This window comes from Zonotrichia albicollis, chromosome 2 (genome assembly GCF_047830755.1).
Source record: "Zonotrichia albicollis isolate bZonAlb1 chromosome 2, bZonAlb1.hap1, whole genome shotgun sequence".
NCBI classification, from domain to species: Eukaryota; Metazoa; Chordata; class Aves; order Passeriformes; family Passerellidae; genus Zonotrichia; species Zonotrichia albicollis.
Window position 1 is genome coordinate 96320435 of NC_133820.1, and position 22948 is coordinate 96343382.

The 22948-nt window shown below is 39.7% G+C and overlaps 1 protein-coding gene across 4 annotated transcripts in view; it reads right to left on the minus strand.

Moving 5' to 3' along the window:
- LOC102070004 (cohesin subunit SA-2) overlaps positions 1–22945 on the minus strand; it is a 60385-nt gene extending 37440 nt beyond the window's left edge. For 2 of the 4 annotated variants that reach the window (XM_074535724.1, XM_014266596.3), the window contains exons 1-12: positions 22807–22944; positions 22520–22689; positions 18118–18202; positions 17365–17511; positions 15794–15890; positions 14701–14777; positions 10230–10301; positions 8266–8470; positions 7040–7191; positions 5726–5799; positions 5169–5292; positions 1095–1193 (exon numbers count right to left, since the gene is read on the minus strand). In XM_074535724.1, the coding sequence (XP_074391825.1) occupies positions 1095–1193; positions 5169–5292; positions 5726–5799; positions 7040–7191; positions 8266–8470; positions 10230–10301; positions 14701–14777; positions 15794–15890; positions 17365–17511; positions 18118–18202; positions 22520–22563 (1176 nt within the window). In that variant the 5' untranslated portion in view covers positions 22564–22689; positions 22807–22944. Of the gene's footprint in view, positions 1–1094; positions 1194–5168; positions 5293–5725; positions 5800–7039; positions 7192–8265; positions 8471–10229; positions 10302–14700; positions 14778–15793; positions 15891–17364; positions 17512–18117; positions 18203–22519; positions 22690–22806 lie in introns of all 4 variants that reach the window. The other 2 variants (XM_074535723.1, XM_026792979.2) reach the window with 2 other exon arrangements.
- Positions 22946–22948: the final 3 nt, after the last annotated feature.

A 22948-nucleotide genomic window follows, 5' to 3' on the forward strand; every position in this document is an offset into this window, starting at 1 on the left:
TTTTTTTGACTGGGGGATGGAGTTGGCAATAATCCATTTATACTGCATCCTCCACACAGGAAAATTGCAGTACAAACAGCCTGGAGCTATTTCATCACTCTTTATTGAATACCAATTCTGCATTTGGTTACAGAGCTTACAGCAGTCAGAAAAATAAGGGACTACCACATAATCATTTAAAACAGGGGTCAATCTTAGATAGCTGAGATTAATTCTGAATAATTTATTACTAAGATACCAATATTAGGCCATTTCATGTTCTTTGAGGATATGTGATAAGCATTTTTCACTATTAGCAACTGCTTTGACACATAGGTAAGCCCTGCACCTTTTGCAAAAACACCATGGGTTGGCTACCACATGCAGACATTGATTCATCCTGACATTGAATCATGTCCTGATTCACAGGGACTGAGATATCAATCACATCATCTTCAGCTTTCTTACTCAAATACTGAGAAGGTGCAACCCTGCTAGGGTAAGAGCAGCTGACAAAATCCTTAGCAAGGCCAGGGTTAAAAAAAAGTAAAGGGCTAACTTCTTAAATGAGTTGGGACATTGGAATATGACAGAGTACAGGGTCAGTGAAGGCACAAAACAAGCACTGAAAACTACAGTGTATCACCTGATTTGTTCAGAAAGGACATAAGGGATCCTTCTTCAAGATTCATACTGACATGGTAGATCAAGAGAGAGCCATTCCCACATCAGTGTGATACACGGACAGCCAGTCCACTATCAAGGTTAACCCATTATCAGGGACTGCAAAAAGAGGATCTTTAGCATAGGAAATTCTTTGTCATCTGCCAAAGATCCTGTAAAAAAACCTGGGCCAATCTGGATAAATGGTGGGGATAACTGACCACAGTGCATGCTACCACCATTTTGTGTGAACTAAAGTGAAATGGAAGAGTTCATACAAACAGAGGGAAACATCCCTGCAAAACTCTTTCTATTCAGTCAACAAAGCTGTTTCTGCAGGAGTCTAAGCTCCTCTTAGTCAAGAGAGTGGGGAGATCCGCTCTGATCGAAACATCAGGCCCTGTGTACACCCAATCTAGACTTAAAAAACCAGCAAACAGTAATTTATTTACCTTGAACCTGTTAGTAAAGAGATCCATCCTGGAAACAAGTTCTTTTCTGCTATAAATTCCCTGCAGCCCCAGAAGACATTTCAACCGCACTTCAGCTTGCTGTAAGACAAAGAGAAATTGGCTAACAGTAAAATACATGTATTTTGTTAGTCACCATCAGCATTTACAGCATGTAAAAAAGAGCTCTTTGTGGGTGCCTACAGCAGACTATGCAAATGCTGCCTCATTTTCTTTATCAGTGACATCAGTACCAGTTTGTTTGTGTGTACACACACTCATCTCCCTCTCTCACACATACACAGAGGAAGCCTGCAGTGAGCCAAACTCAAAGGTAACATCAAAGTTTGTGTATGGCTCCCTAAGAGTCAAAGAAGCTCTCACAGACCGCTGTTAGTAAAAACAACAGAATACAAAAGATACAGGGATTGTGCTATTCATCTGTTAAAGATACAAAGACAGGAGTATGGATGGCCTGCTTAGCACAACCAGCACTCTCCCATACATCAGACTTTCCTTGCTTCTTGTCAACAGCTGACTGGGAGAATTGCTAAACACAGACAAGGAGTCCAAGAAATTACAGATTTCTCTAGATTCCCAGAGGAAGAGGTACAACTTAGAAATGCACTGTGGATTCTTACAGAGTTAAGCATCATGCCTTCTCCCTATTTCTGTTTTACACTAAAACATGATATTTTAAGTATTGTAGGGAAAGGGTTGTTTTGAATTCAGCTTAATTAGTTAATTTAGGCAAAATATATTTATCCATACAAGGTGTTATTTCATACTGTTGCTATGCTGCTTCATAGATGCCTCAAAAAGAAATCTTTTCCTTAGCCAGCTTTTCAATTAGCTCATATTGATGAATATTTGATATTCAAATAGCTCATATTGCATATTGTTACATCATTCAAAGGAAAAAGCTTTAAATAGAACTAGGAAAGTGATTTTGATGATCCAACATAGAAAAATCATGTGTTCTGTAAATTTATAATGCTAAGCATATCAGCAGAGATACTAAGATGAACTGCAGGCTTTGAATCAGTCTCTTCATATTTCTTTCTTAATTCCTCTTGCTAACAATAGTAGTAAGAATAAACATGGAAATCCAAGAAAGGAGACCACCTACATACAGGCTATCCATTGCTACAAGTTCCTGTTCACCTGCTTAGATGGAAAGCCAAGGATGATAGCCAGTGGCAGGCTTTGACTAACAGCTCTGTTTAAGACAGCTTTTTGCTAGAAATATAAAGTGAAAGGTCAACAGGTAACAATATACACTGTTATGTAATCTGCCCATGACACACCAGCAGTACTTATTCTGTATTATATTTTAAAGTCTCTGAGGAAGAGACTGCTGCCCACACCTGCTGCTTCCTACTGCCACAGAACTCACTCACAGACAGCCCCGAGGTGGCACCATCACTGCACACTGGCACAAACTCAGCTCAGTCAAGGTACTGCAAAACTGGCTTGGTTCTTTGGTTCTTTCAGTTGCCTTTGGTTCTCTGTCACAACACTCAGCTTGTGAATAGGGACTGAAATTGTGTGTGGGCAAAGGGACAACAGTGTGCACTGGTTTGCTGAATGGTGATACAACCCCTGGCACACACCTGGAAATGTCATTTATCAGTCAGGTGGAGTCAAGTGTAGGCCTGCAGACATAACATGTAACACATTAAAGTGTACATCTCCCTTCTGAGGTTTCTACCCAAAACCTCTCAGTCACAACCCCACACATGTATGTTCCTTTAAGTGCTGAGAAAATTAACTCTAGTAAATAGAAACATGTAACTACTTTTATGACTACTTCTGCGATTTTTTCCTAAGTTTTCATCTACATTTTCCTTGCTTCTCCTTCTCAACCACCCCTTTTCTAAATTCAACATACCCCATAGTTTTGGAAGGATGTGCAGTAATATTGAATGATCAAGAATATCTCATTACCTTCAGGTTCTTTCAACAGCAGCATCAGCAAACACAAACACCCAGCCACTTACTCCCCCCATCAGAACTACCATTCTAATCTCAACAAAAAACCTGCCTGTCTGGTCCTGCAAAGCTGTGACAGAGTGAAGGGGAATTATGTAAGCACATTTTCAGGATACTATGAACACATACACTGTGCCTCAGCTGTATCATAGCACATTCTGATCCTGACCTGATGACAGAAAACATCAGTAAAGTGGTGGGCAGCTCTAGTGACCTCTGAGAGCTCTGCTCAGGCTCCAGCACTGCTTGAACACATTCAGTTATGAGATTTCAGCCCCACCACTATCACAGAGATGGGGCCAGTCAATAAACCTTACAAATACAGGCTGGAACCTGGATGGTTTGACAAGACTCCTGGGTCAACACTTCCCAGACTATGAACTGGGAAGGTCTACTTCTGAGTTACTCCTGGATAGCAAAGACAACCCAACTGTCATTTGAGGCAAAACAATTTTAAAAACTGCTCTCCCTCCCCAGCCTTCCCGAAAAAATCCATGACAGTATATAAAAAACACTGCTGCCCCTGTTGGTGCTCTCATTTTGAAATCAGGCAATTTGACAGTGGCTGCAAATCACAAAGCACAGCCAGGACTGCAGTCACCAGTAGCGGCACACTACCAGGTCTCAGCCAAATGCAGAATATGGAAGACACTCCACTTCATCTCACTCTGCTTGCATCTGCATTGCTTTCAGATTAAAAAAGCCTTAGAAAAAATACAACTACTTCCAGTTTCCAGTAAATGGCAGTGGGTGAGCTGTGTGCATTTAATTAGAGACACCAGCTGTTAATCTTCACTGCAGAGTACTGCAAATGAAGACACATCATCTTCAAAAAAAAAAAAAACATTTTCTTTTGAGAATTCTCCAGATAAAAAGATATTGTGATCAGATAAAATGCATGCAGGAACAAACGACAGTTCCCGATGTATTTGTCGCCCTAAAACCCCAAACGCCACCTTCAGAGGGAGGGCGCAGGGCGGGAAGCGGGAGCCTGGCGCGCCCCCTGCTGGCCCCGTGGCAGAGCGCAAACATCGCCCGCAGCCGGCACAAACAAATCCCGCGGGTTCCAGCAGCCACACAGGAGCTACAGGCGCCTTCAAAGGCGGCCTGCCGAAGTACAGCGTGTCGATTTCGCTAATTAGCCGCTCCCGATAAACATCCCTATCCCTCTGAAGTCTCTCATGCTTTCTCAAAGCAGGAGAAAAGGAGTTTTTTCACAGAAGCACAGAACAGTCAGGTTGGAAGGGACCACAATCGTGCACCTGATCCATCTGGTTGGTCCATGTGGTCCAGCCTCCTGCCCAAGCAGGGTCATCCCAGCACAGGATTGTGTCCAGATAGTTCTGAACATCTCCACTGAGATGCCCACAACCTCTCTGGGCAATCATCTCTAGGGAACAGTCACCCACACAGTAAAGTCCTTCCTCATGTTCGAGTGCAATTTCCTGCAAATCAGTTTCTGCCCACTGCCTCTTGTTCTACTGCTTGGGGTTTGAACTCACTGACTTCTTTTGGGTTTTTTGCTTGTTTTTTTTGGTGGTATTTGGAGGATTTTTAAAAGTGCCTCTACTTTTATAAGTAAAAGCAGAAAACCCTTTGGGAAATAGCAGGACTTCCTGTAAACATTTCCTGTATCTGTCTAACTCTATAGGAGAAATGCAACATTGAAGACTATTCTAGTACAATAGAATAGCAGTAGAGAATATTTATTTGTTCATTCTTTATAATAATCTAAATAAAATGTTAAATGTCGATCAAGTCTAAAAGCAGAATTTCAGTCAACATCTAACCTTCTCAAAAGATATAACCCATTTTACATTTCAGACATAACTCCCAATTCAGTGGCATATAAATATAACTGCACATACAGGGATTCACACAGAACTGGAAAAAACGTTCAGTGTTATTTAGTGTTAAAATGGCTTTTAAAATATAACCTGAAATAGGGAAAAAAGTAAATTCTTATGGTACCATCACAGTCTTAAACATCTACTTTCAAGAATTTAAATGCTAGGATTCTTTCAAAAAATTTTAAAATAAGAAAACTAATGTACTGCCCTAGGCAAAAAAAAAATTAAACTTTACCTTATCGTAGAGCATCCATCCAACATACTTTAAGTAGCTGTCATTCAGAAAAGCATCTGGGTATGTTTTAATCCAGCTGCCAATTTCTTCCATGCAAGTTGCTCTGATCTCAGGGATAACATCACTATGAAATTATAAAATTGTAATATTAATACATTAAAAATTAATTTTAAAACCAATTATGTTATTTGCAATATTTTTATGTTCAGGAATTTCAAAAGCATGTATAATTCAAAATATTCCAAGTATCTTCATATTAATATTATAAATTATTCTTCAATCAGTAGTTAGACCACTTTTAGCTACAAACTATTTTGCAATTCTGGATATCTTCTCATTCACAAATACACTGCTCTACAGCCAGCAGGAAGAACTGAAAGAACACACTAGAGAGGTCCTTTTGGAAGCCCAGATTCTTAAAAATAATTTAACTGCTACACTTTGCTTGACACCATCAGTGCCTCCAGGATGTTTAACTTGATTCTCCTATCTGTACAATCTGAGCAGGAGTTTCTGGGGAACGCAGACACATGTCACAGCTTTATTTTCACTCTTACCGGTAACGGGTTAGAAACGTCCCTTTGAAAATAGCATTCATCATGTTCTGTATCTCTAGAAGCTTATGCTCATACTGAAATACAAAGAGAACTGAATGTTAATATTGGTCCCACAATTCACTACACATGAAAAATTTTCATCAGGGCCCTTAGAATACTACTGTGATGCAAACTGCTCGTGTTTACATGTGGTACCAACATAAAATGAGGGGGCTATATCTGCCCTAGCAACTGGCCTTTTTGTGGCTGCATCCTGGGGAAAGAATTATTGGATACCAACTGCTAGCCTTGGGAAACAAGCTACTTGTTTGATACAGTGAGTCTCGATCTATCAGAAATCACACAGAAAGATACAGTACAAAGTGATCCTCATATACTTTTCATGTACTCGAACAGAGATGGAAAAAATGCAGACAAAGAAATTTTCAAAATACACAATAAGCCTATTAAAAAACTGAATCCCAAAAATTTAGGTAGGAATTTCTAAAATGCAAGTCACCTAATAAAAATATTCCCTCATCCACAGCATCAGGAAGGGTGACAAGTTTGGGTTTTCCCTCCATCACACCCATCTCCTCTGTCTTTGTGGATAAGATCAGACTTACAATGATACTAAAATATCCTCTCTCACCCAAACACTCCTCCCCACAAAAGGGGTATTGTCTCAGAGAAGCCCACAGACACCTAAACCTCAAAACAGAGGTAAGTGATTCCAAGGTCAGGAGACAAGGAACTACACCTGATGTTCATTCACCAAGTCACCCTCTCCCTCAAACCAAAGTTATTTTTTACAGTTACAGCTCTGCCTCTGAGAGCTGAAAAGGAGCTGTCTTTGAGCAGGGAAGAAACAACAGAAATTGAAAAGCAAAAATTATACAGGACATCCCTGAAGTTCAATCCATTTTTGTGTAATGCATTACTTACACAGAGATGACACTTGGTCTGTGTCCCTTTTGATTCATGGTTAAAACTTGGGCTTGTAATTTGTACAAACATATACAAAACTGCACTTCCACAACACCAGAGCTACTGAGACAATGAAATTTTTGTGTAAATCCATATTTGTGTGAAGATCAAGAGCTAATGATGCCAATTTAGAAAAGCAACCAGTAGGTGAGATATCACAGGTTGACAGTACCTAGGGCAATTTTTACTTCAGTCATGTTTGTACCACTTAATCCAGCCAGGCACACCTGCTCTGCACCTTGCATAACAAAAATATATAAACCTCAGAGAGCTGCAGGGACCCAAGAGCAAGCAGCCAGCAATCCTTTTACACTTTCACAAATCTCCCATACAAAACACTTCCCTAACCTCTTTCCTTTTTCTCTCTAGCTGATCAAGTCTGTAACTGGTCCTCTTGCCACTTAGCCTCTTCTTCTCCACCTCACACAATCTTTGAGCATTGTGCTTGTTGACATCAAGGTTCAGATGGACACTTACAACTGCTGTCAGAAGTTTCATTGCTAAAAAAGAAACAAACCCAGCACAATTAGCTTAGCTCAGAGACATGCAGCATAAATATATTCACCACTTTACCACAAAAAGGATATGGTTAGCCAAATCCAGCTTATATAGAAAATATGAACACGACTAGATTATAGTAATTTGCTTTAAAATACAGTGTTTATTTTAAAGGCAGACAATGATCAAAAAAGGAAAATTAACTTCTATTTCTGGTGATTTAAAACTTTTGGTCAGAGTTCTGGTCAGAAATGTAATTTACTGGGCAACTCTCTTGTAAGTTTATGTAACTCTGACTTTTCTGCAAGAGAATCTAGAATTGTGGAACAGCTGATTGTTGGTAATTAAAAAGAAAAAAAATTGAAAAAACAGTGAGGCTGGCTCAGAAATTGCTGGGAATCTTAATATACTACTGGAATGGACAAAAATTCACATTCCTTTAAGGATTGCTGGATGGTTTGAACAGATTTCAAGTCAGTTTTTTGAGCCCTCAAAGCAAACAGCGTACTTTAGAATAAATTATACTTTAGGTGCTCTTTGAACGGTAAAGAGGGTATTTACTGGCTTTTGGGAAAAAAAGTAGTAGCTTCAGTACCATCACACTGCATGAAAAAAAAATGTGTAATAAGCAACGTTCTTTTCTTGCACAGAGACCACAAGAATAGCAGTTCTCCAAAGGAAGCTTCTTAAGGTGAAGCACCTACTGCAACCTCATCACATTAGTTAGTGGAGGGAGAAAAACAACAAAAAACTGTGAAAAATCAATCAGTTACTGAAAAATATAATACTCAGAACAGCAAAATTCTGAAGTCAGTCATGTCAGGCATTAAAGATTTCTTTATAAAGAAAAAATTATGTTAGATCTATCATATTTAAAGCATTCAAATTCAATTCAGATACACACGGGAACAAACAGTTTATATTACGGACATTCATATAACATATACTAGGAGGAAGGTACTCTTAGTGCATAAGAGAACTGCTCCAGTAAACAGTTTTTCAATTTAGAGCAGTTTTGTTAGTACACAAGCCAATAGAACTCAGCACCTCTAGAGCAACTCTGCAAGTGATTTTACCTGCCAAAGTGCTTGTGTGCCTGAATGCTCTGACCATGGAATCTGCTAACCCTGTAAGCAGCGAGATGATGGCGTCCATCAAGTAGTTATCATACAGGATGCTGCACTGGCACTGCTGCACAAGCACTGCAATGAATTCACAGAAATTGGCCTTGAACTTCTTCCAGTAGGGCCCTGTTCTGATCAGCGGGTAGTCTTCATTGTCCTGTACGAGAGAGACAAGTTGAGAGAAAACACACTAATTAGTTCTGCTTGTGCATTCCCATATCTCCCACTGAACATCAGAGAGAGTTCTGCTGACAGACAGTTTCAGTTCATCCCCCATAACTTTTTCCATGGTTAGTATTCCAAAGTAGGGACAAGCAACTAGGATACAAGCAAGCAGAGAGAGAAAATAGCTTTATCTGATCTACACTGTCATAACAGCTCACTTCTGAAAGCAATGTAAGCAAGGTAACTGTGAACAGACAAGAGGGAGAAAGTGTGGGAAGGCAGAGCAGAGTAAGTAACTTTCACTGGCATAAACCATGAGCACTCCAGGCTTATTCTACTTTTTCACAGGCAGCAGTGCTTCCCCACTTCCCTATTCTTCCTCTTCCTGCAAAAGTAAGGTAAAATCCAGGCAGAAAATGAAGTAAGGGAAAAGTGGAGATAAACAACTCTGGCATGAACAGGACAGGACTGTTCTCCTCAGCAGCACTGACAGTGTGAGCAGTTTATCAGGTTAAAGCTCAATGCCAAATACTCAGTCATTCACCTATACCATCTGCACTTGGGTCTCCAAAAACCCCCACAGAAACAGTAAGTGAGCAATACCTTTGACATCACGCAAAAAGCAAATTACAATAAAAACATAAGTGTCCACAGTATGGTTGATACTGCCAAGGGGAAAGCAGACAGAGGGAAGGTGAAATGACTTCTCACACAAAATAGTGGAAAGTACACTAGACAGACTTTGTAAATGGCAGCCTCAGACAGTGTGAACATTTCATGTACACCTCACAGATCCCAGGAATGGCTCAGAATATGAACTGGCATTTTCATAGTTTCCATGTGTGAGTGAGGTCAAGGAACTCCAAAACCTCACTCACTGTGGAAAATCTCCTCCTGAAGGCTGGCCACTGCTCAGCTGGTCCTTCAGCAGTGGGCAATCACCTTCTCACCCCCATTCTAACGCAGCATCACACTCAGCATAACCTCCTGTGCTTCTAAAGTACACTTCATACTCTTCTCTTGTAACTATGTTTCCAAAGCATAGGGACTGCTGCTTTCTTTAATGAGAAATGTCAATACAGAATGATCACAGGGCTGGCTGCAACCCAAAGCACATCAGGAATTTGGAATACGCTCCTGACCAGGCTGTAAGAGTCAGTTCAGAGCCTAACAGTAGCAGCAAGTGCCAAAACAGAAAGGTAAGTTTCCAGCAAACCTCATTTAATCCTCCTTGATCATGACATGGACAGCAGAAAGACCATCTACAACTTCAGGAAATACCTACTTTATCACCATAGCTTACTCCTCAATCTGAAAATCAGCACAAAATACACAAAGACTTCTCACTTTTTAAGAGCATTTTTACTGCCCATGTTTTTCACACTGGCATACTCTTTAATGGTAACATGCACGCTGTAACCTTCATACACAACATGAAGGGCACGCCACCTAAAGTGAGGCACCTAACTTGGGATTCCCTTAGATTCCTTTCATAACCACTAGAGAAATAATTCTGCTTCTAGAAATCAAGTCAGATTAGACCCTTAACACAGGTTCTTCCAGACAACTATTCAAATCACTCAACAGAGTGATGTGAGCTCCTGCTCTGACTGAACCAGAAAATGTTTCCTTCTTTCATACAGAGTCTACAGAAAGAGAGGAAAGTCAAAATGAAGCGCCAACAAGGAGTTCAGATAAATTCCCCACAGAAAAAGCTATACTACAGTTGTGAGAAACAACAACAGCCCTACCATGTCCACCGGCCAAGTAACTGTCAGGATCCAAGGATAGGCCATGAATTTCTTGTACTGCAACCCAGTTTCCTTTAATAAAGGAGACAAAATTTTGAAAGGTTGTTAATGAAACGGCACAGATAATTCATAGACAAAAGCATTTCAAAACATGCAACATATTTCAAAGGCCATTAGAACTTCAGCCAATGTGTGCTACAGGTGGCCCACACAAGCCAAAATACTACAAAAAACCTAAATCCTTCTCATCTGGGTTTTGTTGTTTTTTTCGGGTTTTTTTACTAACCAATGACAGAAGAAAGACAATTTTTATATAAAACCTGAGTTGTCTTGTTACTAATAGGAGACAAGTTGTTTACAAAATGTAGAAGCAAACATATAGAAGGTATAACCCCCATTATTAATTCTAAGATATGGCTCCTCAGCAAGTCTAAGTACATAACCCTTTTCAACATTTGGTACCTAGATGTAAAACATCTAAACCCTAAAAAAAAACTTTCTGAGCTTTTCAAATTAGAGAAGAATGTTTTCAGCACTAGTGTGACTTGATTCAAGATGTTTTCTCAATTCTGCAATTATTCCAAAACAAAAGGCATTAAATCTAGAGTTCTTTATCAGGTTCAGTGAAGCACAAGTATTTCTGTCCTCATCTAGCTATACAATTAAGCATCAAAGTTAACTCTTCCCTTCCTAAATGTCTAAGCAACAAAATGGGAAAGGAAAGAAAAACTACATAAGAACAAAGAACTGCAAGAAGTAAATGTCACAAACAGGAACAAAAGCAGAAGAAACAGATTATCTTAAAATAGAAGAAAAACAAAAAATGGTGTCAAGACAAGACTGTCTCATCACTGAGGAATACCATGGCTCACAAAGATAAAATAAATGCCTCCATGACCCTATTAAAACCAGTCTCTGCTTCTAACATCAGTACAAGTTTTCACAGAATTACAGAAAGACTGAAATTGAGAGGGACATCTAATCCAACCCCACCTGCTCAAGCAAGGTCAGCCAGCATAGGCAGCCCAGTGCTGTGTGCAACCAGCACTTCTGCTCTCAACTCCTGGAAATGTGGTTAGCATAACTAATGCAATTTTAAGAGCAAGCAGCCTTCTCTGTGACCAAGCAGGTCACATATTCATTCCCTTTCCCTCATTACCAGGCCCTGAAGGTCCAAGCAAACAAATCAAACAGATTAACTTCCCTCCCTCACAGTCTCACTGTTCCTGGGCACCAGACCAATCACTCCCTTCCTTACCAAGCCTGTAGGCCCCAGGCATTCAGCCAGGCAGGTGGTGGCAATCACCCAGTCAGAGAACAGGGAAGCATCACAGCACCTGTTGAAGTGAAGGGAGGGACCCACCCTCCTTTGTTGGTTCAGCATCTACTCCAGTTTATTGAACAAATTCGACACCTTTTATAACAGTGCTAATTCACTTCATCCATATTGCAAAACCTGAGCTCCCGACAGGCTGTAGAGAAAACTTCAGCTTCTCCTTTTGTTTACAATACCTGAATTTAGTTTATTGAAACTAAGATCAGTGTTCTCACCATGATATGAATAGTTCTCAAAACCTTTTTATCTGTTCCCAGAATGGCCATCTGTTCCCAGAGCAGCCAAGGACAGGATATCTGCCTGTTTTTGAGAGAACGGTCTGAGAGTCTTGTTGTTTATATAAAAGGTGGCTGAGAACCTTAATTATTTACAGAATCAAGCCTGGGAAAGGCTGCTTTACAGCAGCCCCCTATCCTTCCCTCAGCTGAATACCTTCATGGCCTCTTTCTTCAAGCCATGCCTGAACCAGGCTCTCCACAAGCACCCAGAGCACTGTCAACAAAATCAAGGTACTGCAAGGTCTAACTGGTGAACTCTGACCACAACTCCTGCTGGACAGTGATACCTGAGCTATATTATACATTCTATATTATGCTATTATATTGATTCTGCTTATAGAAATCCTGTGACATTTTAATCATAAATTCTGCTCTATACTAATAATAACATACTGTTAAGAAATAAAGCTTTAATTTTTAACTACAATTGGTGCCATCATCATTCTGTCAAGGATCCCTCAAAGTACACATCTTTTCCCTCAGTGTCAGGTGATGCCATGAGCAGTCAAATAATATCTGCAAAGACTCCACAACCTTTCTGGGCAACCTGTTCCACTGCTTGATCATTCTCTCAGTAGACGTTTTCTTGTGTTCAGGTAAAATTCTGTCCATTTTAGTTTGCACCCACTGCCCATCGCTCACCATCTCAATGCACACCACTGAGTGGAGCTGTGCTTCCTCCTTGTCCTTCTGTCACATCAGGTATTTTATGGGCCAGATTCCTTTGAGCCAGCCTCTTTCCAACTGAACAGGCTCAACTCCTTCAGCCTCTCCTCATATCAAAGATCATAAATCATCTTTGTGGCCCTTCACTGGCCTCACTCCAGTAAACCCATCTCTCTCAGAACAAGAGTTCTGCAAGGTCCAAATCTTGACTCAGCGCTCCAGATGAGTCTCAGTAGTATGAGCAGAGAGAAAGATCATCCCCCATGACCTCCTGGCAATGCTCTGCCTAAGGCAGGCCAGGAGGCTGTTGGTCAACTTTGCAGCAAGGGTGCTTTGCTGGCTCGTGTTCATTTTGTCACCCACACCAAGAGCTGCTTTCCAGTCTATCAGCCCCCAGTGTGTAGTGGTGCACAGGGTTATTCATTCCCAGGTTCCCAGGGCTTCCTGTTGTAGAACTTCATCAGGTTCCCCTCTGCCAAACTCTCCAGTCTGTTGAGGGTCCCTCTGAACAGCAGAACAACCTGATTTGGCAGCTAATCCTCCCCATTTTGCATCATCTGAAAATTTGCTAAGACTAAACTCTGCCTCAGTGTCCAGGTCATTATTAAATATGTAAAACAGCATTGGCCACAATATCAAGCTGGGGTTCAGCACTAGTGACTAGACTCCAACTGGACCTTTTGCCACTGATCATTTCCCCACAGGCCTGGTTGTTCCACCAGTTTTCAGTCCACCTCACTGACCACTTAACTAACTCATACTTCATCACCATGACCATGAGGATGTTAGGAATTCTTTTCTTTCCATACTGAACTCTACTAACATTTCCCACTAACATTATGAAGAATTCTAAGAGGAAGTACCAGTGCAAGGATATAGTGCTGCAATTAATTAACTGAACAGCAATGGCATGGTTGAATCACTGATCACTGAAATCATCAAGAATGAATCCTCTGAATGCTAGAAACAAAGAATAAAAATTCAAAGGCAAGATGATGTTAAGCAAATATCTGGCAATATTTTCCACTCTCATTACTACTTTCACTATTACGGTCATTAGTTTTTAAAAAATGTTTTTGAAATCACAGTAGTCCCACACAGCACTCCTCCTCGACTAACTTAAAGCACTAACTTACAATTCCATCTTATTTATGGAAAAGATAAGAGAGAACTAACTTTCTTTACAGAGCATAGAGAATACAGCTTCTAAGGCAACTGCAGAACCTGCCTTTTTGCCCATGAGGACAGGTGAAAAGATTACAGAGCTGCAATATTTCCAGGCTGATGGTAAAAGTAATCACATCTCTGTATCTGCCAGAGTGCCTGCACTATCATGACTGTTATTCAGGGTTAATTTAGTTGGCAAAGAAGAGCCAGACTACTAATTCATATGGCTAGACACATAGAGGTTCATTTCTGTCAAAAAATTAGCCCAAGTGCTACTACACTTCTAAAATGAAGAAAAACATGTTGGCAAATTCATTCTCTGTGGGAATTTCTACAGCAGCTGGTCTTTGAGAGATGCTCAATTAAAACAAGGCTGATGGCTGCTGCTTGACAAATCAATTCAGAAGTGACAAATATAAGGGAAAAAAGCATGGAAGCAACTGTGAAAGCACTGCAGAAAATTTAATGTTGCCATAATTAGTCAAGGAGCAGTCAAGCAGTGAAACAGCATTGTAAACCTATGTGCCTTTCTTAACAATCCCCAAGAAATTAAATACTCACTACTGTTTTCACAATTATCTAAAAATCTGAAACACATTTTACTTCTTTCATATGATGTAATACAGTTATTAAAAATCATAATTGTCAGTAAAGCAGAAAGAACATTTTCAAATAAAATATCAGCTAAAAATATGTGAATTAATTCATCAGTAATCCATATTACTATTTTTTAAAGGACCTATCAACCAAATACCAAAGGAGCCATTTACCTGCTGCAGTACTGGGTTATATCTACCTCTATAAAGTCGTTACAGTCAGACAGCCCTAGTAAAACTCTCAAAATAAAACTTAACTTAAAAAAAAATCTGCTGCTGCTGCTAAAATGGGCCATTATGACAACAAATTTCTCTTGCAAAAAACTATATTTATTTTACTAAATTAATGCAGTGGTACCCAGGTTGGCTATTAAGGTAGAGACTATTGTTTATATAAAAAAGACATGCAAAATTAAAGTAGCACCTACCTTATCAAAGGTCTCTGTCATTTTTTGCATGACATCTTTCTTGTACAAACTTTGAAACATCTCTGCTGTTACCATGCCTAAAAAAAAGTAGTGTTTTAAAAAGAATTACTCACAACTCTATAACATTAATCAAGTCCAAACCACAGTAAGAACTTTATTAAATTTAGAAACACTGAAGACAGGGGAATTCTCTTTTATGTATGTACACTGGTACAGGCAACATACACTGAAAAAGATACATAAATTAATTTATAGGAAAAAGTATTGATGAACCAAAACTGAAATCCCTATTAGAGAAGTCTGCTCTGTGCTGTCTGGAAAGGCTGTTTTCTCTGTTCATTTATTTACTTCAAGGATTGACTAAAATTTTACCCACAGGTCAAAACTAGTCAAAAACCCCAAAGTATTTCTCATAAGAGAAGGCATATTAGTCAAAGAACTAGAGGGGGGAAAAAAAAGAGATATGTAAAAAGTACGTTTCTAGCTGCTTAAATACACTCAGAAGTTTCAAACTAATAGGACAGTCTTCTTAAATCTCTTACTTGCCATCCTGAAGCATTTCACTAGCAGACTGTCCCCAGAAGGCAGTGCTTCAGTGTTTGTTATGAAACAGACAGCTTCACAACTCTCTAGCAAAAGCAACTGCAATGAGGCAAGAGATTGCTTTTCTAGCCACCAAAGCAGGGAGCTGAATCTGCTAGCTGCTTATTTTCAAACAAGGACACTAGCAAAACAAAAGACACTAAGAAATACAAAACAAATGCAAACTGAAACACTGGATTTTAATTAGAACACTCATCAAAAGCACTGTCCCTATGTGAGGATTCTCCAAAGCAATGTGACATGCTACTTCAGAAACGTGACCTTGCAAACCTTGTTCAAATACAACTCTCAGAGCTGGAATGCTGCTAGCACAAAGAATTTAACCAGCAGCATTCTTTTCTATTTTGCCTGCCCATCTGGAGTTCGTCTTAACAAACAGTACAGATCATAAGTTCATGATTTACTGTAGAGAAAAACTCCATTTCAAAAAGCACACTTCAGACTCCTCTCACACACAGACAGTGGAAGGGCTGTGAAGAAGGTAAATTACCTTGACAGCCTGAGCACTGAATGAAGAAGTTGATGAGATCCAGAAGTGCCACATTCCTGTCTTGTTTATAAGCTTCAACCCAGTCAACTACTACAGACTAGAACAGATTAAAGAAGCTCATTAGTCAAGAGATGAAGACAGTTTGCCACACTCCACTGAAGATACCCACAATAAAGATAAAAAATAACACTGCTCCATCTCCATTAAATTACAAAACCAAGAATAAACTCCAAGCAATTCTCTTCCATTTCTAGTAGTTCTAAAAGACTCTTTCAAGTCTTAAACTGCTTTAGACAATGCTGTTTTTCACAGATTCTTTGCTTCCTGTTAACAGGGAAAATTACCACAGTTTTAATAAATGTAATATAAAGAAAAATAAAAAAGTTGTCCTCCTGAGTTCTTGATTGCACTGAGGTAACAATTTAATTTAAAAACAAATAAATAAACACAAACAACAACAAATCCAAACACACATTTAGCCTCTGCACCATCTAATAACTACTACTAAATCATACCAGCAATTTACCCTGGAGGTTCTCTTTTTCTCTAGGACTTGATTTGTGCAGTAGGTTTGAAACAGTTCACACACTAACATAAGCCAAAAAACTACTCCAGATTTCATTTCTAGGGCAGTACAGTCTGCAGCCTGTAAGTGACATGGGTCTCCTGGGACAAGCTTTCCAGGCTTCAACCCACCAGTAGCTCCACACAGGTCTAATAAATTCCAGCAGCAACAGAACTCAATCCCTGCTGCCTTTCCAAGACATTCCCATGATGGTTGGCGTAGCTTGGCATAGCCAAGCTCTTCAGGAAGCTCTACTGAAGTTACCCCAGCTGTAGCACGAAGGTTTCACATCCAAAATATAAATGCACTTTTCATGCATGTGCACACACACACACACTCTTTGTTTACAAACATTACTCACCAGAGACATATCTATAACTGTACATAAAAATATGTGGGGCTCCAGATTTTCATACACAGATACAAAGATAATACATGTGCTCAAAGAATATGGGGAGGTAGGCTTCCTCACATTGAAGAAAATTGCTAACTATAGAGATGAACAGGGAACCTGCCTATTCTATAGCTGCTGGCAAACTGCATTGGAATGAAGGTAAAGGATTAATAGTACAAGGCAAGCACAGGGGAGGAAAAAAGGAAAAAAAGGGGAAAAAAGGAGGAAAAAAGAAATATGAAATAAAGGACAAAAAAGGAAAAAAAGATAACCTGATTTTTCAGAATTCTGCACAACTAAATTTGCTATTGATGAATGTCTTCCACATTTTTTTCAATAATTATCTCTTTGTATATTAAGGCATTGTAGACTGGTTTAGGTACAATTTCCATCCTCTTTTTAAACATCTGACAGCTATCTCTTCACAAATTTCTTGAAGCTGCAAGATGTTCTTTCCAAGAGCCACCACACTCACAGCAGTTTTCCAATCGAACATGTTTCTTCCCCAGCTAAGCCAAAATTTAAATGTTCCACATTACAAATAATGGAAATGACCACTGTTTATTAATCCTTCCTCCAGCAAATGCTTTCAGAACTCAGTGCTGGGAATACCTGCATGGCCTGCTTCCCCATGCTAACCACTTCAAACAAGGTAACTGCCTCAACCACTTCTCCATTCTGCAGCTGGCTCACTCTTCTGCCAGCGGGAGAATTCCTCCTGATGTTCTCACACTGCTCTCGGACCTTCCGCTTCTCTCTCTGAAACGAGTCAAACACAGTGTGTGAGAAAACACAACAGGCATCCACAGACACCAGTTTATTTCACTCTTACTGTAAACACTTCCCCAGGCTGCTCAGTTTTATGCCCCACAGACCCCAACAATTCCTTACCAAATACGACCATACTAAAAGGAAATAAAAGTAAGGATTTACCAGTTTGAATTTTACTCATTTTAACAATGAGTCATAAACATAGGAAGATGTAACAGGAAAGAAGTTTTTGTACAGTTGCACACTACGCAGAAGGCAGTTTTCAGTGGCAGCTGTAATTTCTGAATAACAGAAAGCAAGCACAGAAGCTCTTCTGCATCTTTTCCCTCACAGGTTAAACTGACTACCTGCAAATTAACAACAGCTGCACACAAAGGAAGAGCCATGCTGAAATGAACTGACCACTCAAAAGCCAGCATTGAGGCTTTGCTGCCAATGGAATTTTAGGGTCAAGCTGTATCCAGTGACCAGCTTTTAGATGCATTGTGATTGCTGCATGCAGTACTCAATTTTGTAACAACTGAATGAGACACAAAATAAACTCCACAATTTAAAAGAATTAAAACTTTTTTAAAAGTTTTAGAATTAACTTACTGGTGTTTTCAGGTTGCCATTTCTCACACAGGTGCCATTCTGAGCAGGAGACTCGGGCACAGTCTCATCATGGACAGCATTCTCTCTAAGGTGCAATAAACATATTGAAGGAGTTAGCAGCAAGCACTCAGAACTACACACTTCAGGACAAAGCCAGAAGAAAAGCAAATACATGCATTTTAGGATTTTTAATTTGTTGTTTGGAGCTGGTGACATTTTTTCACTAAACACCAAACAGCTAACTTTAAAAGTACAACAGAAATTTGGGGCCTTTTTCAGACTACTGGCTTTCCTGTAAGATATGCAGATAATTAGAAAACCAGCAAAGTTATCAAAGGTATCAAGGAAGTATAAAGTAAGTAAATGAAACAGAAAGCTGATGTTGACTTAATGCAGCCTTTGTTGACTTAAGAGCTTTGCACCATGAACCAGTAACATAAGTAGGCATTCACTCTGTGGGTGCCCTAAGCTAAACAAAGCAGCTACATTTGATGTGTTGACATTTTAAAATGAGAAGAAGAAACTGGTTTACTTTGTTTATTAAACATGCTAAAGAAAAAAGACACATAAAAAACTTCATTTTCAAGTCACTGCTAATATCATGGAGGAACAATTGTATAAAGAAAGATGCACCTTCTGGGAGATCTGAAGCCATACATTTATCTGCAATGAAACCATGCCATTTTTCATCATTCCCAATGCTAACAATGTGCTTTGCCAAAGGTCATGTTTGAGTAGACGAGCTGGATGCCACTTGTGCAGCAGGTCCAGTACTGGAAGCTGGCTGCAATGGCCTCCTTTAAACTACAGTGGCCAGGACATGAAGCCAGTTGACTTGTACTACAGGAAGGCACAGAAAGAAAGTAAATATGAGAGTGTACAATAACTTCTGTTTTCATGATACTACTGCAACAAGAGCGTGTACTAACACAAGTGACCACTTTACAAACAAAAATCCAGTGTGTTACACTATCAGATACAGTCAACTCTCCAGTATCCAGTGTGGGCAAACACAGATGGAGAATTAACTGTTCTACGGATGCAGAGCCAGCTCAACTCCACCTAGGTTTATCAATGCCAGATAAGCATTTTTATCATTCTTCTTCCCACAATTGTTTTGCAAACAAATTCTGAGACCGAATAGTATCAACTGTTGGGACCAAGGTCCCAATATTATTTTGTTGGTAAGAGCAGACAAGTTTTATTTAAACATGTCTCTGTTTACTTTTTTGATCTACTGAGACACTTCAAGAATTGATGTAGAATGAGACTTCCAAAGATTCCTATAAAAATTCTATAGAAAAATAAAATTGCACCAAAATATATAAAATTTCTAAATACAATTATGCATATGCTTACCTTCTCTACAGAGAAATCAAAGTTAAATTCCGTTTATTATTTGCTACAGAAAAGTTCAAAACATGCCAAAGTGTTTGATAGATGGAAGGAAAGAAAATAATTCAGGATTAACCAATCCTTATACCAACTGTGTGGACTTCTGCATGTGAAGAGTGGGATAAACTATAGCTCCCAGCTCAGTCAGTATTCTACAAGAAATCATTCACAAATTTTTCAATTGTCTTCTTTGATTTAAAAGTGCAAGCCACAGAGATTGAGTAGCCCAAGTACTACCAGAGACTTCCCAGATGAAAAGAACAAACAGCAAGGGACAGCAATATGCATGGCTTCTCTGATGCCAGTTTGGTCTTCTCAGATCCTTCTACAGACCACAAAACCAAAAAGAATCCAAACATGTTTGGCAAGGAGCTGTTTCTCCTATGTGATTAAATCCTTCCACTCTTGATTTCAAAGCAGAATGCATCACTGTGGGGCTGGACTAACAGGTTTTTACTTGTACTGTTTTACACAAGCTGCAACTCAGGTGCCAGCCAGCACTGCAGTAACACGGGTTACCAGTTTCTGCATTGTACCTCAACATAACACTCAACACACCTTGAAAACCTTTTCTCAAGTGTTTACAAGTACTATTTAGCAACTTACTCCATCCCAGAAAGAAAATAAATACACTGCATTTGATTATAGCAACTATATTTGAGTCCAAGTTGGTTTAAAACATTTAAATAATTCAAAAATCAGAACTGCCACAGGACAGCTCCGTCAAGGACTTGTCTGATCACGTACTGCTTTTAGTATCTCTGTGTAGAACATACTTCTTTGAAGGTTTAATTCACACCTCTCCTTCCCAAGAACATTCTGAAGGACAGCTCCCTGGACAGTATCTATTGGCCTTGTGCTACTTGTTTGATTTCTTATGCCAGACAAAATGTACTTGTAGCAAAAGAGGCCCAAGTAAGGAAAAGGCATATGGAGCAGCATGTTACCAAAGCTCAGCAAAACCTCCAAGAGTGGGAAGATCACAGACCTACAGTTCCCTCAGTGTAGGAGGGAGCTGTCGGTCTGGTCCAAATAAAACATATCTGGGGTGAAACCTTTTACAATAACTGTTAGACATGCAACTAAACATCTATCTTAAGCACTCAAGAAATATAACTAAGCACTAAATACTAGTATTAAAAAGCCATTTAGTTTCTGAACTGTTTTGGTTATCAGTGCACTGCAGCACATAGCTATGCCTCAGGAAGCCCTGGGCAACAACAGACAACTTACATAAAAGTAGAGGTTGTTTTTAAATCCAGGTACTACTAATTTTCATGTTTCTCTTTTCTTTCTCTCTCTTCTTTTTTCTTTTTTTTTTTGTAGCCTTTAATACTGGTGTTTCCAGTTAGGCTATTCGTAAGGCAGGTACAAACATTTGCAGAAACTAGACCAGCACCTAGAAACTGAACCCCATGAAACTACTGAGCAATTAAATGGGATATTTAAATGGAACTTTCATTTGCACAACTACTTTTCTGTTGAAGAAACTGTTAAAAGAATTAAGACATCCTCTTATTCTCTTAAGCAAAACATAAGTATTACTGTATCTATCTGGGGGAAGACACGGGGGTCACTTCTGCAGTGATCCCTATGTATATCTCCATTTAACATCTCAACTCTAGGAGTGCAATGGTAGGTTTGACAAATTTTGAACTAGCTATTGGTTTTTTTTCCCTCTCTTTGTTATTCTACACTATGTTGAGCACTTTGCATGCATACATTCACTGCTTCATGCACTGGAAGAAACAGCTCTCAGCCATTTAGTTGCTTCCATCAGCAACCATTAAGAAAGCATAAGCAGAAGGCCATTTCTATTTCCACCTTTATACTCTGTTATGTATGGCTCAGAAACTCGTTTTTACCTTGTGTTCCTGCCACAATGTTGTCCTTTCACTAGCACTTGAAGTATTATCAAACACTTTAAGCATGAAGGAAGCCAAGTCCCACATCTAATCCTCAGACACAATATTACTGTGATAACGTCTGAATTCAGTTTTCTTATCTTATAAACATTTAGAATAGATCTGGTGACTCACACTTGAAAAGAAAACTACCTCTTTACCAAAGAGGCAATGTATTCCTTTTGTTGTGTAAAAGGAGCAATTAATCTGTGCTACTGAAAGAATCCTACCTGTAAATTTTTTAAATTATAAATTTCAAAACAACTGCTTCATCTATTAGAACCAATATAAGGAGCTCCAATAAGCAACTGTCATGTACCTGCCTAACATCCCTGAAGGTAAAAGGCTGGTTTCAGATGAAACATACTGGAATGGACATATGGGAAGCTATACATGTCATCATGGGCTACAACTCTCAGCTTCCATTAGAGCATAATGAAGCAAAGCACAAGGAGCAAACAGGCCCAGAACATGACAGGATCAGAAAAGACCAGGCTGCAATGAGTTCAAAGCACACAACTGTGGACATCTAAGAAGTTTCACTCTTTGAAACCAAACAAGAAATGCCCAAATGTTGTAACTTTACCTTTTATTTATTTATATTTATTCTAGTGGAACTTCTAGTTGCCATTGCGTAAATAATTATATGAATACTTTATCTCATCTCAAAAAACGACTTAGAAATACATTATAAAAGGAAGAAGTCATAATGGCTCCCTGATAAAAACAATACAAAATATACAGAAGCAATGCCCCCTTCAACGCCTACAGGAAGCTTGCAGATTACTTAGCACCTTTTTTTTTTTTTTTTTTTGCAAGGTAGGGTACACATAGGCACTGTAGTGAATAAGGAACAGAAAAGCTTGCAAAGCCAAGCTCCCTGTCAAACAGCATAAAACACTACATTAAGGAGATGCTAAATAGTACACGAAAGGAAATAAAATGAAGATATTAGTAACAAAGCACAATGCAGAGCAAACCCCCTTTTTCCCCTTTCCCCCAAGGTGACACACCACAGATTGACGCGGTATCTGCACACAAACCCGAGGGACAGCACCCGAATTTACCCACAGATTTTACAGGCAAGCTGTGCCAGGTCTTACTTTTGGCTGGGAAGGGTACTGGCTGCGTTGGGCTCCGCTATCATTTCCGCTACATTATTTCAGCAGCACAAACAACCTGTCACGACCTCCTTTAGAAACTTCACCGAAATCGACAGTGCTAAAAACTTAACAACCCTTCGGCTTCTGCGGGCGGAACAGCGGCCGAAAAACTGTCAAGAAAGGCACACAAAGAGACTTAATTCCATGCAAACCAGGCCAGAAACAGCCCCCGCTCCATCCCCCGCCCAGGTGCAGAGGAGTATGAAACAGAAAGAAATGAAACCTACCGACAACCGCGCAGTCCCTCGCTGGCGCTGCCCAGCGCGGCGGGCCCGGGCCCGGCGTCAATCACGGCGGCCGCTGGGCCCGGCAGGGGCGGGCAGCGCTGTCACATGGGCGGCGGCGGCGCTTCCGCAGCGGCCGGAAAGA